Consider the following 14279-nt stretch of genomic DNA (forward strand, 5'->3'; position numbering starts at 1 on the left):
TTTAATATACAAATAATAACATGTTATTATTTAATTAAATATTATTTTGTCTCTAATTTAAAACTATCTAATTATATAATAATATATAATTGTTTGATATTGTTCATACATATGGTATTACTTTTATATATATAAAGATATATATGAACCAAATGCCCAAGAAAACTATTAGGAGACGTTTAGTTTGGATAATATTTTATTACTAAAATTAATAAAAAATTTGAAAATTATTGGGTATAAATTATTATTATATCTGATAAAATGGATAGGTATAAATAATTATTATGTTTGGTTAGAGGTAATAAAAAAATATTAGTATATTATTTTACTTAAATACCTTAAGTATAATTATTCTAAAATATTTTTTATATTATTTGTTATATTAATTAAAAATAAAATTATTTTTACCCAAAAAAATTAATAAATAAAAATTTAATTATAATAAAATTAAAATTACTTTGATAATTTTTTTATATCTAAGATAAATATGGTAATCAAATTATTACTACAGTAATCTTTTATTACTAATAAATCAAATAAAATAATAAAAAATAAATTATCAAAATAATTTTCATAAAACTTTAACCGAACACCTCTCTAATTTAAATAAATGTTTTCAAGGGCTAATATAAGAAATAATCACCAACTCTTAAGCAATTAAATTAAATTATGTTTAAATATTAAAATCCAAAAATAAAATTAAAAGCTCATTACATTTACGATTCAAGTATTTAAATGAAATTTTAGTTTTGAATTTTATTTAGAAAGATTGTGCATTGTCCTTAGTTATGCCAATTAATTCTCTTTTTTCTTAAATATGAATTGAATCTTGTTAGTATGTGCAATTGGAACCCAATATGCGTGATATGTATACATATAAATAATATACATAATTTTATATATAAATAATTACGTGTTAATATATGAGTGGATAATTTTAACTTAAAAATAAATTAACATCTAATCACATGATGATACATCATTATTTATATATAAAGTTATATATATTTTTTATGCATATAGTTTTATTAAAATTTTAAAATATATTAATATGAAAAATTTATTAATATTTCACTTAAATCAGTCATCGATTCTTTTTTATACGTGTGAATTGCTTAAGTATGGGCCAAAAGAATTTTTGGACTTAAGACTCGGGTTTGTCTATTTATAAATAAGCATCTTCGAGCCTATTGAAACAAAAATTAAAAAAAAAAAAAGCATAGTTTACATTAAATTAATGTATAAAATAATTGAAACTATTTTTAAAAAATATAATTAGAGAAATCGAATACATATAAAACAAAGTTCAACTTGGAAAATTTAAAAAATTTAGTTTCATTTATACAAACATTTAAACTTATTTTGATTTTAATGTAAAACAAATTAACAGACACTTCTTAAATATAATATTAACATAAATTGACAAACTCTACACTTTTCATCCTTATTAGGTTTCAAGCTTTAACAACATCTATTAAAGCTCAAGTCCGATAATTTAATGAATAATTTTTTTTTGTTTAGATCACTTAAGTCTTGAATTTTGTTAGGCCTAAAACTAACTTTTCAGACTAAACAATTTAGTTTTGGGCTTGTTTAATCCAATTTATAGGTCTAATGATGTGTATATTAACTATATCTGATAAAATGGATTGGCCACCTACTTAAAAATGAGTATGAGTTTTAGATTTTTAGATTTATACTTACTCATAATGAATTTTTGCGAGCAGACTACGCATGTTTGTAGGTCACCCGTTATTTTTTTTCTATTTATCTTATTATTCCTATTTAATATCAAATTTAAAACATACCTAACACAATTTTTACATATTTTCTCTTCTTTTGACATAAAATAAACTCAAATCTATCCTAAAATTAAAGAATTTGTTGTGATGAAAACAAATTTAAGAAATATGTCTGGCTGAAAACAAATTTAAAAAATATGAGCAATAAACATTTTGTTATAAATATTCATTCTATGTTTAATGTTAAAAATTTTCAAATTTATAAAAAGTATTTTTTATAATTTGAGTTAAATATTTATTTTTCTATGGAATATTTATATACTTAAAAAGAAAAATATTGAAAATTATGTTAGAATAATAAAAATAAATAATAAATAATAAGAAATTAATATTAACGAATAACTTACGGGGTCAACTTGTACCCCGTAAGCCTAAGTATGGATTGTAGAAATTATTACCCATATAACTTAACTTATTTTCGATCTATATTTGTTTTCATCCTACTCACACTTGGCCCACCTCACCTATTTGTCTAATCTAATGTTGATTGGAAATTACACATTTTAAAAAACCGTAGGATGAAAAATTTTCTTGCCTAATTCCTCTTTTAAATGATTTTAAATCTCTTTGATTGTAATGTTATTCACACAACTCAACGACAAAACATTTAATTCTACTTAAATCCCGATAAACCATAAAATATAAAACTTTTAAACATATTCATGTTCTCTTTGTTATGAAAGTAAATATAATAAATTTTTAAAATTAAAAAAAAAAGAGTATCAATAACATAATACCCTTTTTTTTTTCCTATTTTGTTAGTTAAAAATCACTTCGAACCATTAAGATCTACGGCTAGATGAAGGACAATGATAACGAATATAAGAAAAATATTAGATTTTAAAATAGGTTAAAAAGGGTTAAAAAAGGCAGACCATACACGTATATATATAAGGATAATTTGGTCAAACCCAAATTTAACCTAAGGGTTGAGTTTTTTATTTCCTTTTAAAAACGGGATTTTATAATTAATAACCTTTAAACACTTGATATGTATATCAATTTCCATACCAAAATTAGCTCAATTATTCGTGTCCAATTCTCAACGTGGCACATTCTAATTTGCTGAGAGGAATTTTCAATTTTGCGCTCGTACTCACTGAATGTAAACGTTCTACGCATTCACGCAGCAATAGTCACTGACGACTTTGATTCTTTTACCAAAAGAGTAATCCACGCGCCACTCCAACGCGTGGCTCCAACGTTCCCTCTTTATATTGAAACTCATTCTACTCAACTCACTCCCAAAACAAAAAACTCGGCAAAATTTAAAAATATTTCAAATCGGTTAGTCTGAAACTCCGTGTTTCTCTACGGTTCTCTCTGATCAGTTCGTGCAGTTCTGACTTGATTCAATGGAGTTTAAGTTCCGAGCGGGCGACGATAGGCCACCGCCGTATCTGCCGCCGCCTTCCAGCTACAGTTACTGCGAGCAAGCATTGCGAGGTCCCTAATACTCTTTGAAGTTTTACTTTTCGGTCTATATTATCATTGTAGTGTGTTTGGTTGCTGAGAAAACTTGAAGGAAAAAGAAAGGAAAATTATATAATAATTTTTTAATTTTCAAATTTCTTTTTTAGTGTCACGTGTAAAAATTTCACAAGCTTTTTGAAAAATATATTAGGCATTGCATGTAGTTTCACTCCAGTAAAAATCATAATGGTTTATTTATTTATTATTTATGTTTTGAGTTACGTATGATCACTGTTGTTTACTGATAAAACGAGAAGGAAAAAGAAAAAAACTATATAATTTTTTGCTGTCGCGTGTCGAAATTTCTGGTAGCCGAAACTACTTTTATTTTCGGTTTTTTTTTTTTGTTTGGCTAATTGATTTTTAGAGAATTATGGAAATATTGAATTTACTTGCAACATTGCATGTGGTGTGATGGAATTTTAAATTATATAATATAATGAGTAAAATTTCGACACTGTTTGTTTACTGAGAAATCTGAGGTGGAGGATGGAAAATTTTAATTCAGAATTGTTGATGTTGAGGTCTTGAGTGTAATTAATTACTTCATGAAGGCAATCTTTTGTGTTTCCTCAGATCAATCGTTTGATATATATATATATATATATATATATATATATATATAATTACACACACATACTCTGTTTAGAAGAATTAGTTTAGTTCAATGAGGTTTTTGCTGGTTTGCTTTTGAAAACTGATTTACACAACTGAGGTGGAGGCGGGAAGGATAAAATGTGATTCAGAAATATGGGGTTTATATGTTTTTTCTTCTAGATGCACTTCTATGCTTTTGCAGAAAAAAATACTAAAAGTTATAAGAAAATGTGTTTTGTTAAGGATTTTAGTGGCAGTTTTCTGATGAAGTTTTGAAGTTTAAAATCTAAAAACAGTATATATATATGTATGAGATTGTATCTTAAAGCTAGAAATTGTGATTTGATTTTCAAAATTCTCACTATTATTTGGGAAAAGTGAAGTATTTTCATCTGATGTTATGATTTTGCAGATCAGATTTCATGTTTTTTTTCCCCAAAAATTTGAGTGATTTATATTTATGTTTCAGTTACTTGGAAAAAGGAGGTGGAATAAGTAAAGTAGAAAAAAAAATCATTGGATTCTTAAACCGCTTCATGATTGAAAACTTGTTCATTTAGTCTTTTTGTCGTCATTCTCTTCATCCCAATAGACCTATCTTATTATGGAATCTAATAAAATATTCTCTTCCAGCTAACTACTCAACTTCCTCCAGTTTCATCGGAAATCCAAGAGATTTCTACACATTTTTTTCCCCAAAAATTTGAGTGATTTATATTTATGTTTCTGTTACTTGGAAAAAAGAGGTGGAATGAGTAAAGTGGATAAAAAACCATTAGATTCTTAAAATGTTTCATGCTTGAAAACTTGTTCGTTTAATCATTTTGTCATCATTGTCTTCATCCGAGTAGACCTATCTTATGATGGAATCTAATAAAAATATTCTCTTCCAGCTAACTACTCAACTTCCTCCAGTTTCATTGGAAACCCAAGAGATTTTTACGCTATACATCATCAGATTGAGAAAGAAAGAATCAGGCAAGAAATAATTTCTAAAGAAAACATGCGTCGGCGAATGCTTGAAGAAGAGGTGAGGAGGGAGTTGATGATGGAAAGAGAGATGGCAATGCGTAGAGAAGGAAAAATGGGGTTGTCAATTGAAGAAAGGCTCACAATGCAGCTTGATTCAAGGCTCCCATTCATGCACCAGTTTGACAATCGCTGGCTACAGGATCGGCTAGCACTTCCTGGTAATCACAACTTGGGACTGGGAATGGATGTGTTGCCTCCTTTCTTTCCGCAGTTGGGGGATGCCATGACAGATGAGAATAAGGCAGCCTTGGGGGTTGACAAGAAGGATAAGTTGATTATACTGGTCAGTGTTCAGTTTTGCTTAGTATAAGTTAATTCATGCTTCTATGTATTTGGTGTGAATGATTTTCTTTTTCAGTTTTTGTTGAAGATCGTATTCAAATTTTTTTGCTGCTATTATTTTGCAGTTGGAACAATCAGGTGCTTAAGCAGGAAGCATCTGTATGACACTGTTTTATGTGTCTCTTTTTTTCTCATTTCAAATGTTTAGGGCTTACTGCAAATTCAGTCAATCTTCTTGGAGACTTGTATGCTCTAATAAATTCTTTGTAGAGTATTTTATTTCTCTGTTGACCCCATGTTCATAGCACGGGATGTTGTTTTTGGGTCCCATAATAGGAAGTATGCCATCAACGGGTTTACAATGTATTATGGCTTTTCTGGTTTCTTCATGTAGCCTCTTAGATATATATTCTCTTGATAAATATCGTGTGTTTAGACTTTCAGAGTATCCAGTTTCGTTTGCTGATCTAGTGTTTTAGGAATTGCCTCTTGACGGATTCATCATTTTAATGTATCTAGCTTTGTTACATGTTTGGTGAATTATGTGCATGCATGTACTGAAGCCGGAAGTTTTAGCTGTGTGACTATCTTTAAACCCTTGTCTAATTAAATTCATAATATTTATATGTACATACATATATTAAGAGGTGTTTGCCTTTTGTGAATGTAGTTCTCTCCTTTGACAAGTTATTGACATGTTACCGACATGTTACTCATGTCCATATCTACCCATGCATGTGTTGTCCCTTCCACATTTTTTTAGAGATTCAGGAGTTTAATTTATTATGGAACTATTTGTTTGAATAGCATTTAGATTATTTATTTTAGGTAGATTAGGTTTTTTCTTTTGGGCCAATTTAAACCTTATGTAGTTTTGGAACAAAAGGTTACTGATTGATTTTAAATCATACAGAAATTCTAATGTTTTTAGCTCTCATTTTCTTTAGTGTCCACTCTTTTTGTCTCTTCCTTCAGTTTTCTTTTGTTTTGGTTCTATTCTCTTTCTTTGTCCTTCTTCTTTCTCTCTCTCTTCTTGATTCTATAACAGTTGGTATCAAAGCACTTTTGCACCCTTATACCAATTGATATAGGTTCAGAAAGAGAGAGAGGAAGATGGAAAATAACAAAGTTGGAGAGAGAGAGACAACCAAATAGAGAAGAATAGAAATAGAGGATACAAAAAGACAAGAGAGTGAATAAAGATTAGAGTTTCTGTTATTTAAAACGATTATAAGCTTCTTGTTCTAAAATTTCACAGGGTTGCTTTGCGATAGCCGAAGGAAAAAAACCTAATTTACCTCAAATAGTAATCCAAATCCTAGTCAAAGAAGCAGTTACAATAAGTCTTTAGGCTTGTGCTTATTGGATCCAGCTTGTCTAACTACTCATGCAAGTAATGATTCAAGTTTTAGGTTTGAACTGTCAAATATAAACTACAACATTAAAATATAACTACTTGACTTGGCCTTGTTACAATTTTTTGAACCGCTGAGTGCTCTCTGATGTTATTAGTACATTTAAACCTAGATATTTTCCTTAGTGACTTGGGCCAGAATGATTAATAACCTAGGATGATATGTTGCAATTTCAGAATGGATAACTAATCAATTATGGAATTTATAGTCTCAGCTAAAATTGTTATAGGCAACAGTACCACACTGTCATTGAACTATTACAGTCGCGGGATGTTGAAATATGTTTATTCCCATGCACAGAGGATTGAGCCTCAACGTATTTGCTAGTTGATCAAGAGACTACTTCTACTGGAGAAGAACAAAAATCGTGATATAAGATTTATTTGAAAGCCTATTTGTGGTTTGTGATAGAATTTTATGTGATCAAGAGTAGAATTTAGGTTTACTGACATTGAAAAATAGCAGGAAAAATTGTTGCAGCTTTTACCATTAATGAGGTGCTTGCAATAATGACTTCATGATTATGTACTTTGTTGAGTATCTATTGCAGGCCAAGCCCGAGCCAAATGTCTGTGGAGCAAAGCGGAAAGCTGAGACATCTCCTGCTGGTGCCATGGAGCTCCCAATCACGAGTTTGAAGAAGAATAAAATTGAGGAATGGAGTTGTGCCCTCTGTCAGGTCAGTGCTACTTGTGAGAGAGGTTTGAAAGAACACCTTCAAGGTAAGAAGCACAAGGCCAAGGAAAAAGCCCTAAGAACTCAGAAAATGCAGCAAAAGAATTCCTCTGCACCACTTCCAAAAAGGATGAAGTCTGGCAAGCTAAACAGGCTTGCTGAGGCCAGAGTTACATCTGGCACTGAACTGGAGGTGAAGGTAGAAGAGGAATCACTTCATATCAATAAATCAAAGGATGGTTCAGACCTGAAAACAAAGGATGAACAAGATTTAAATAATAAGAAAAGTGACTTGCCAAAAAAGGAAAACTGGAATGCTGTAAACAAGAAAAAAAATAGGGTGTCAACAGCGGGAAAAGTTGAGAAAAGACCTGAAGCTAGAATGAAGAAGTTTAAATTTTGGTGTGAAATGTGTCAGGTTGGTGCTTTCTCTGAAGTAGTGATGGGGACTCATATGAAGGGGAAGAAGCACATGTCGCGAATTCAGAAAAGTAAAAGACATGAAGCTGTACCTGATAAAAAAACCCGAACCACTACCACCACAAAGTTGGTTGCATCACCAGAGCCTACTGTGAAGGCAGCAACATCACCAGAGCCTATTGAGAAGACAAGTGATGCAGATGCAGTTGAGGCTGCCAAGAAGGCCATCGATGTGGATACCATATCTTCACCAGTGCTTTTCGAGAAGGAAAGTGATGTAACTGCTGCTGCATCGCCTGAGTGTGCTGAGAAAGCAGGCAATGTGGCTGCTGCTGCATCACCAGAGCCTGCCAATAAGGCAAGTGAAGTAGCTAACGCTGCTGCATTACTTTGGCTTCTGGGAAGGCAAGTGATGTAGACACAGTGGCCAGCAGAATTCAGTTACAAAGATTACCCAAGAGTGGGCGAAATTTATCATGCATGATGAAACCGACTCCATAAATCACTGAAGGTACTACTTACCGAAAAACGTTTACAGTTATGCTAGTTACTTTTTATTTATCCAGTTTTAATTTTGTGATGAACTAAACCCGAAAATCGAACTTTTCGATGATCGAATTGACTGAAATAAGAATCAATATTGTCCGCTTTTATCTGTTTTCTCATTTGGAGTCTCTGCTTTCTTTAGAATGTTGTTTCCCAGTGCCCTTCGATAAAATTTCTGGTTTGGAGAGAAGCCATGACACAGAATAGATTTCATATTTCTAAGAATATTTGTCTGCATAAAACTTTGATAATTCCATTTTTCTTCTGATTTGTTTGTGTAGACAGAATGATAGCGTTTCTGAAAGTGTGTCAATTGGGCATACACTGAGATTGGTTATCCATCTTATCAATTGCCATTAACCAAAGCTCCAAGCTAAAAGGTAGCGAAAGTCTTTGGTTATCTTCATTTGAAATCATTTTGTTCTGAAAATTTCTTGGCTCTTTTTGGTAAAAGCGTCCAATTCATGATCTCAGGAAACACTCCAAACACCTTTTTTCTGTTTATTGTCGATAATATTCCAGATATTAGACCCTGATTGCAACAACATTATTGATCTAATATTGCAGTTGATACAAACCGAATCAAGTTCAAACACACTATGGTTCAAGTTTGGCTTTAATGAAAAATAAGGTGGTTCGAGTTCTATTCAAATTTGTCAAGTTAAAGTCAAAGGTAGTTTGAGTTTAGTTCGATTCTTAAATTCAAAGTTCGAAACTCGATTTGAGTTTATGGTTCAGATTTGTGGTTTAAATTTGTGTCTCATTGATAAAATTATATCAATTTTTATTTAATAATTGGTGAGAGATATCGTTTTGATAATTATTTAACATGATTCAAATCAATTTTGAGTTAAATTTGACTTTTTTAACTTAAGTTTGACCTAAACAATTTTGAATTGAGTTGAATCAAATAGAGTCAATTTTTTAGGCTAATAACACAGTTCGGATCCAACTCTAACTTAGATCCACTTATTTTCATTAATTAACTATTTTTTCTAATGAAAATGTTGTTTGTAAGGAAATATTTAAATTTAACTGTTAATTGGATGAGTTAAATATTTATTTTATTTTTAATTAAAAATTATATATAGACTATGATATCTGATATTGGTCAAACTGTTTGTTTGTTGATACAAAATAAAGTGAGATTCCTTCGTGGCAATTGCTTGGTGCAAGTCACAAGCAAACAAAGATCGAAGATCAAAGGTTTAGATAAGAAACAGAGAGGCTCCTTTTAACTGCAAACAAACAACCGTTGAAACTTCTTGGAATCCCACAACAATGCCATCTTCTCTTGCAAGATTCCCATGTTCTAAATTCATCTGCCAGAGTCGTCTAGGCCGGCCATCAAAGCATAAAGATCTAACAAGAAAAAATGGAAAACGGATTGAAGAAGACGAAATCGGCTTTATTCAGTCGATTTCTTAACGATGATAGCCTCATAGCCACCATTGGTGTAAGAAATTATCTCATTGGAGTCGGTCTCACGGTGATTGCTTCATGGTTTAGCATAGGGTGAATCGGTCTCACGGTGATTGTTTCATGGTTTAGCATAACGTTTAATTTAATCTAAATCGAACAAGAACAAAACTCAATTCTAGATCGATTTGAATCTAAAAGAACTCATTCAAAATTCACTTAAAATAAATAAATTGAGACTCAAACTGGAAGAGAAAACAATTCCATTTTAGATTCATTCCAAACCTTTTCGAACTTAAATATTCGAATCAATTTGACCTCCACTTGTTTTATAAAACTAATTCAATTATTGACTATACAGCTTTGCAAAAATACTTCACCAAAACTTTTGAGAACCAAAATCTGGTAGGCTGAGAGCAAAATCTGAGATCTTAACAAAATATAAAACTCGACACTCCCTCAAGATTGCAGTTTGAAATTTTCTTGTACTCCGGAAAAAACAAGATGCAGGAGGAATAAATAGAATGAGAAAAAAATTTGGTTCCTTAAATGCCCGGAAATTCCCGTATTTCAATTCACGTATATTTAGTAATATTATATGCATAAACAATTAAAATTAATAAATACAAACAAAATTATGTCTTATTGTGTGACCGAGTAATTAAATTATTTACTTTATCATTAATTTAAAATTACTTAATCACAAAACGGCACATCAGATATTTATTATAGAATACTAAAGTTTTTTCTTTACATGGAAAAAGAAAACTGATAGGTAATCATCCTAAGGCAGTGTGCAAGGTAAACATTCCAAGCCCACCAAGATGTAAAACCTTAAATTGCGGTACACACAACTAGTAAGAACTCAAACCCTCAAGGCAACCTGATCTTGCCACGAAATTTTACGCTTCCCTGTTCGGTTAGCTCCGTTTCCGACGTTTCTACAAGCTGATAGCTTCATGTCATTGTGCTGCTCATCACTTCCACCTCTAGCTAAACTTTTCTTCAATTCATCTTTCCTCCATGGCTCGCCACTGAACTGTAGTTCTTCCTCCTCTTGCTGCCGTGAGGTAGCATCAACAAATGTTATTAGCCCATAGTGAAAGTGTAACAAATCAATATGAAGGCTCATAATTCATGTTAGTTACAGATAGATTACCGATATCCGATTTAAGTCAAAAACTGCAGTTGAGTTTGTAGCTGCTTCCTTTCGGTTGCAAAACCTTTCCTTCTGGTTTAGTTCAAGAACATGCGAGGGAATTTGTAAAGGAAGTTCCTTTCTGTGGTAAGTCTTCAACTTCTGGTTTAAGTCAAAAACTGGAACTGGGTTTCGCAAAGTAGCTTCCTTTTCATTGTATATTTTTCCCTTATGGTTTAGATCAAAACCTAAAGCTGATAGAGGCAAAGCAGATTCCTTCCTACCATAAATCCTTTCCTTTGCCTTTTTTTTACCTTGAAGTTTAGAATTCGAAGCTTGCACAGGATTCCTACGGGCTGAAGAAATCGGAGATTGGTTTTCCATCAAGAACTTGTGCCGTCTCCTCAGGAACCTACAACTCAAAATTTAAGCATAGCTTCAATTACAACTTTGTCCCACTATTTGACTGAAAAATTTTGTAAAGTTGAAATTATGAAGCCATACTCGACTTCTCTCAATAAGGTCATTTTCTTCTGTTTCATCATCTGCAATTTCTTCTTTGTGGCCTCAGTTTCCTGTAACAAGCTTCACAATTTAGAATCCATCTATGCCAACCAGAATTAAACAAAATTTCATAGAGATTATAAATTGAATAATAAGAATCATACAGAAAAATGTTGAATTTCCCAATAAACTATAAAGAAGAAGAAAGCTTTCAACAAATCCTAAACAGGAAGCATAAAATCACAAAGGTCTAAAGGCTCTAAATTGGATGTTTTGTCAAATTCAGCGAATCTCAAAGCTTCAATTCATCAATATAGAAATCACTAGTTTTCAATTTTCATTCTTACTTTGTGGGTTTGAAGGTTTAGGCAAAACAATTTAACAATAGAGATCAGAGCATGAGGATCAAAATCTCATTTCTTTTCATACTCAATTTGTCAATAGAAGCCATAAAGTTGAAGCAAAACAAATGAAAACACTCACAACAAGAAAAATAAGATAAAATAACCATTTTTAATCTTATAAAGACCTGATCTCTCTTCCTTCCAAAACCAAAACAGAAGAAAACCCATCAAACAAAACCACAACAGATCCACCAAATTAGATCACAACCCATCAAAGGTGATACCTTTAACAACTCTTCATAGTCTTGCATGAGACTCTGATGCCTGAAATTGGCTCTTCTGTCCTCATAAACAGGAAAAGAAGGCGCTTTGAAATTCTCCATAGAGGCTCCAAGAACAGCACCCTTCATCTTCCTCATGATGAGATCACAAAGAATGGAGACTAGAAGAGAGAAAGAAAGAGAGACAGAAAAAGGACAGAGCTTGAGGAGAGAAAATGAAGAAAAAGGAGACAAGTCTGAATGAAGAAAAGAAAGAAAGAAAGATAAAGAAGGAAGAGAGAGGAAGGTTCTTGTTTTTGCCTTGCTTCGCTTTCCTGTTTTCTCTGTGAAAACTCTGACCAAGACAAAGAAAGAAAACCCAAAGAAGCCCACATAATTTTCGGTGAAAAAAATGTTTTCTTTTCTTTTGAGAGTTAAGAGACAGTGATGAAGATTGGATTTTTTTGGGGGCGTTGCAGAAGGGCATTTCAGGTATCATCTTTGTTTTATGAGTTGTGTATTGTTGTTGAGGGAGAAATAGAAAGTGAAAGAGAGTTTTTTGTGAGGTGGGTTTGGTTAGGAGGACCTTTGAAAACCATATAAATCTCTTCTCTTCACTTTCTTTCCCATTTCTTTCTTCCTTTTATTTCTTTTCTTTTCCCTCTACATAGCCTTTGGTCCAGCTGGGCCATTGAAGAAAGATGGATAGACAGATTAGAGTAGCAGTGGTTGGTTGTGATGTGTTCGTATTGTGTTGGGTTGTTTCCATGTTTCTGTTTTTGTTTTTGTATTTGGTTTTTGGCTGAAGAGAGAGAAAAGAAAAGGTGGGCAAAAGAGGGAGGTAATATTTGGAGATGATTCCTGCTGTTGCTGTTGGTGTTGTTGTTGTAGGCCTGGAAGCAACCATTTTTAAGGCTTTCCAATTCAATCCATATTGCTCGGTTGTTGAGGCCTGGTGTGAGTGATTGGCTGATTGACCTACAAATAGAGAGAGAGAAACAGAAAGAGAGAGAGAGAGAGAGAGAGGGGTTTCTCCATTAAAAATTCACCTTTTTGAATTCCCTTCAATGCCCTTTTTTGTTTTTGATTCCTTCGTTCTCAAGACTTCTCCCTTCTTTCTCTCTCTTCCCTTTCTGTTCTTAGTTTTTACCCTCCCCTACGTTTCCTTTTATCTGTCCAAAGTTATAAGCAATTTCCCAGGCTGCAGTCCAGGGAAAATTTGCAGTCAATCTTTGGTACATAACAGAATGATGAATTTCAGTAGGGTCGCCCTGAGGGGGGGGGGGGGGTAGTTTATTAGGTAGTAGTGGTGTATGGTGGGGCATGAGTTCGAAACTCTATATAACATATCAAAATCAAAATTTTTATTTATTTAATACAATGATCGTGAATTGATAATTAGATATGAGATTTTTTTATATTTGATGTGATCAATTCAAACTCAATTAGATTAAAAAAGTAATTTTTGATTTGATGTAAAAAGAATGATTTAGTCAAGTAAGGGTTCATCAATACTAAAAAAAAATATTAGTGTAAATTTGATCCAAGCTAAGTGAACCTTGGGATCGGCTCAAGTTTGGCTTTAAATCATAATAGTTATTATTTAAACTCAAATTCGTGCAAATTAATAAATAATATCATTAAAGGGTCGTAAATAGAGTGAATATTATCATTAATGAATGAAAAATGTTTGAACAAATAACTTAATATTTAGTGGAGCTACTGAGTTATTCTATAATTTAAAATTGACTAGTTTAAATCAAATTATAAATTTGATCGAAATCACCTCATATTAGCACTCTTATTGTTGAAGGTGAAACTTGCCTATGGCAGTGACATTTAGCTTTTAAACGCTCTTGAAAAAGAGGTATGAGGGATGAAAGAGTAAATGTTCTTGTGTTTGCACCGTCCTTGTGAAAGAAACAATTTGAGGTTGCTATCAGCACCTAACAACCACCTACCTTTATTAGTGCCCTCCTCCATTATTGTTGAATTGAGCTATTGAGTTCTAGGAAGAGCTTTATGTTGAGACACCTAATAGGAAATTGAAATTGCACCTGTTATCTTTGTTTGTTTGTGTTTTCGCATTTATCTATATTGTTTTTATTTGTAATACTTATTATTAGGGAATTCAAATCGAATTAAACCCAAATAAAGATTTATTCAAATTTAGTTCAAATCTAAAAGGTAAACTCCGAATTAATAATGAGTTATAAAAAAGCTTCCAAAGAAGGATAAAGATCATAAAAAATGAAGCATCTCAAGGGAAAGAAGATAAATATGCTTTCACTCTCAAATGAAAAGCATAAGAATAAGACAAACTTGTATACTAAATAAAATAATAACACCCATCTTAGCAAAAAACTTTCCAG

At 31.9% G+C, this 14279-nt stretch overlaps 2 protein-coding genes across 2 annotated transcripts; one reads left to right on the forward strand and one right to left on the reverse strand.

The window, feature by feature from the left end:
• Nucleotides 1–3051: 3051 nt before the first annotated feature.
• LOC123201118 lies at nucleotides 3052–8349 on the forward strand. The gene is made up of 3 exons (XM_044616579.1): nucleotides 3052–3248; nucleotides 4766–5187; nucleotides 7152–8349. Exons 1-3 carry the CDS (start codon nucleotides 3158–3160, stop codon nucleotides 8112–8114), a joined length of 1476 nt encoding a protein of 491 aa, XP_044472514.1. The 5' UTR covers nucleotides 3052–3157; the 3' UTR covers nucleotides 8115–8349.
• A 2008-nt stretch (nucleotides 8350–10357) lies between these two features.
• Nucleotides 10358–12807, reverse strand: LOC123201049. The gene is made up of 4 exons (XM_044616504.1): nucleotides 11932–12807; nucleotides 11304–11374; nucleotides 10821–11211; nucleotides 10358–10721 (listed from the first exon to the last, which is right to left on the reverse strand). The coding sequence occupies exons 1-4, from the start codon at nucleotides 12064–12066 to the stop codon at nucleotides 10527–10529; spliced, it is 792 nt and encodes a 263-aa protein (XP_044472439.1). The 5' UTR covers nucleotides 12067–12807; the 3' UTR covers nucleotides 10358–10526.
• Nucleotides 12808–14279: the final 1472 nt, after the last annotated feature.

The sequence above is a fragment of the Mangifera indica genome, chromosome 17, assembly GCF_011075055.1.
Source record: "Mangifera indica cultivar Alphonso chromosome 17, CATAS_Mindica_2.1, whole genome shotgun sequence".
Lineage (NCBI taxonomy): Eukaryota > Viridiplantae > Streptophyta > Magnoliopsida > Sapindales > Anacardiaceae > Mangifera > Mangifera indica.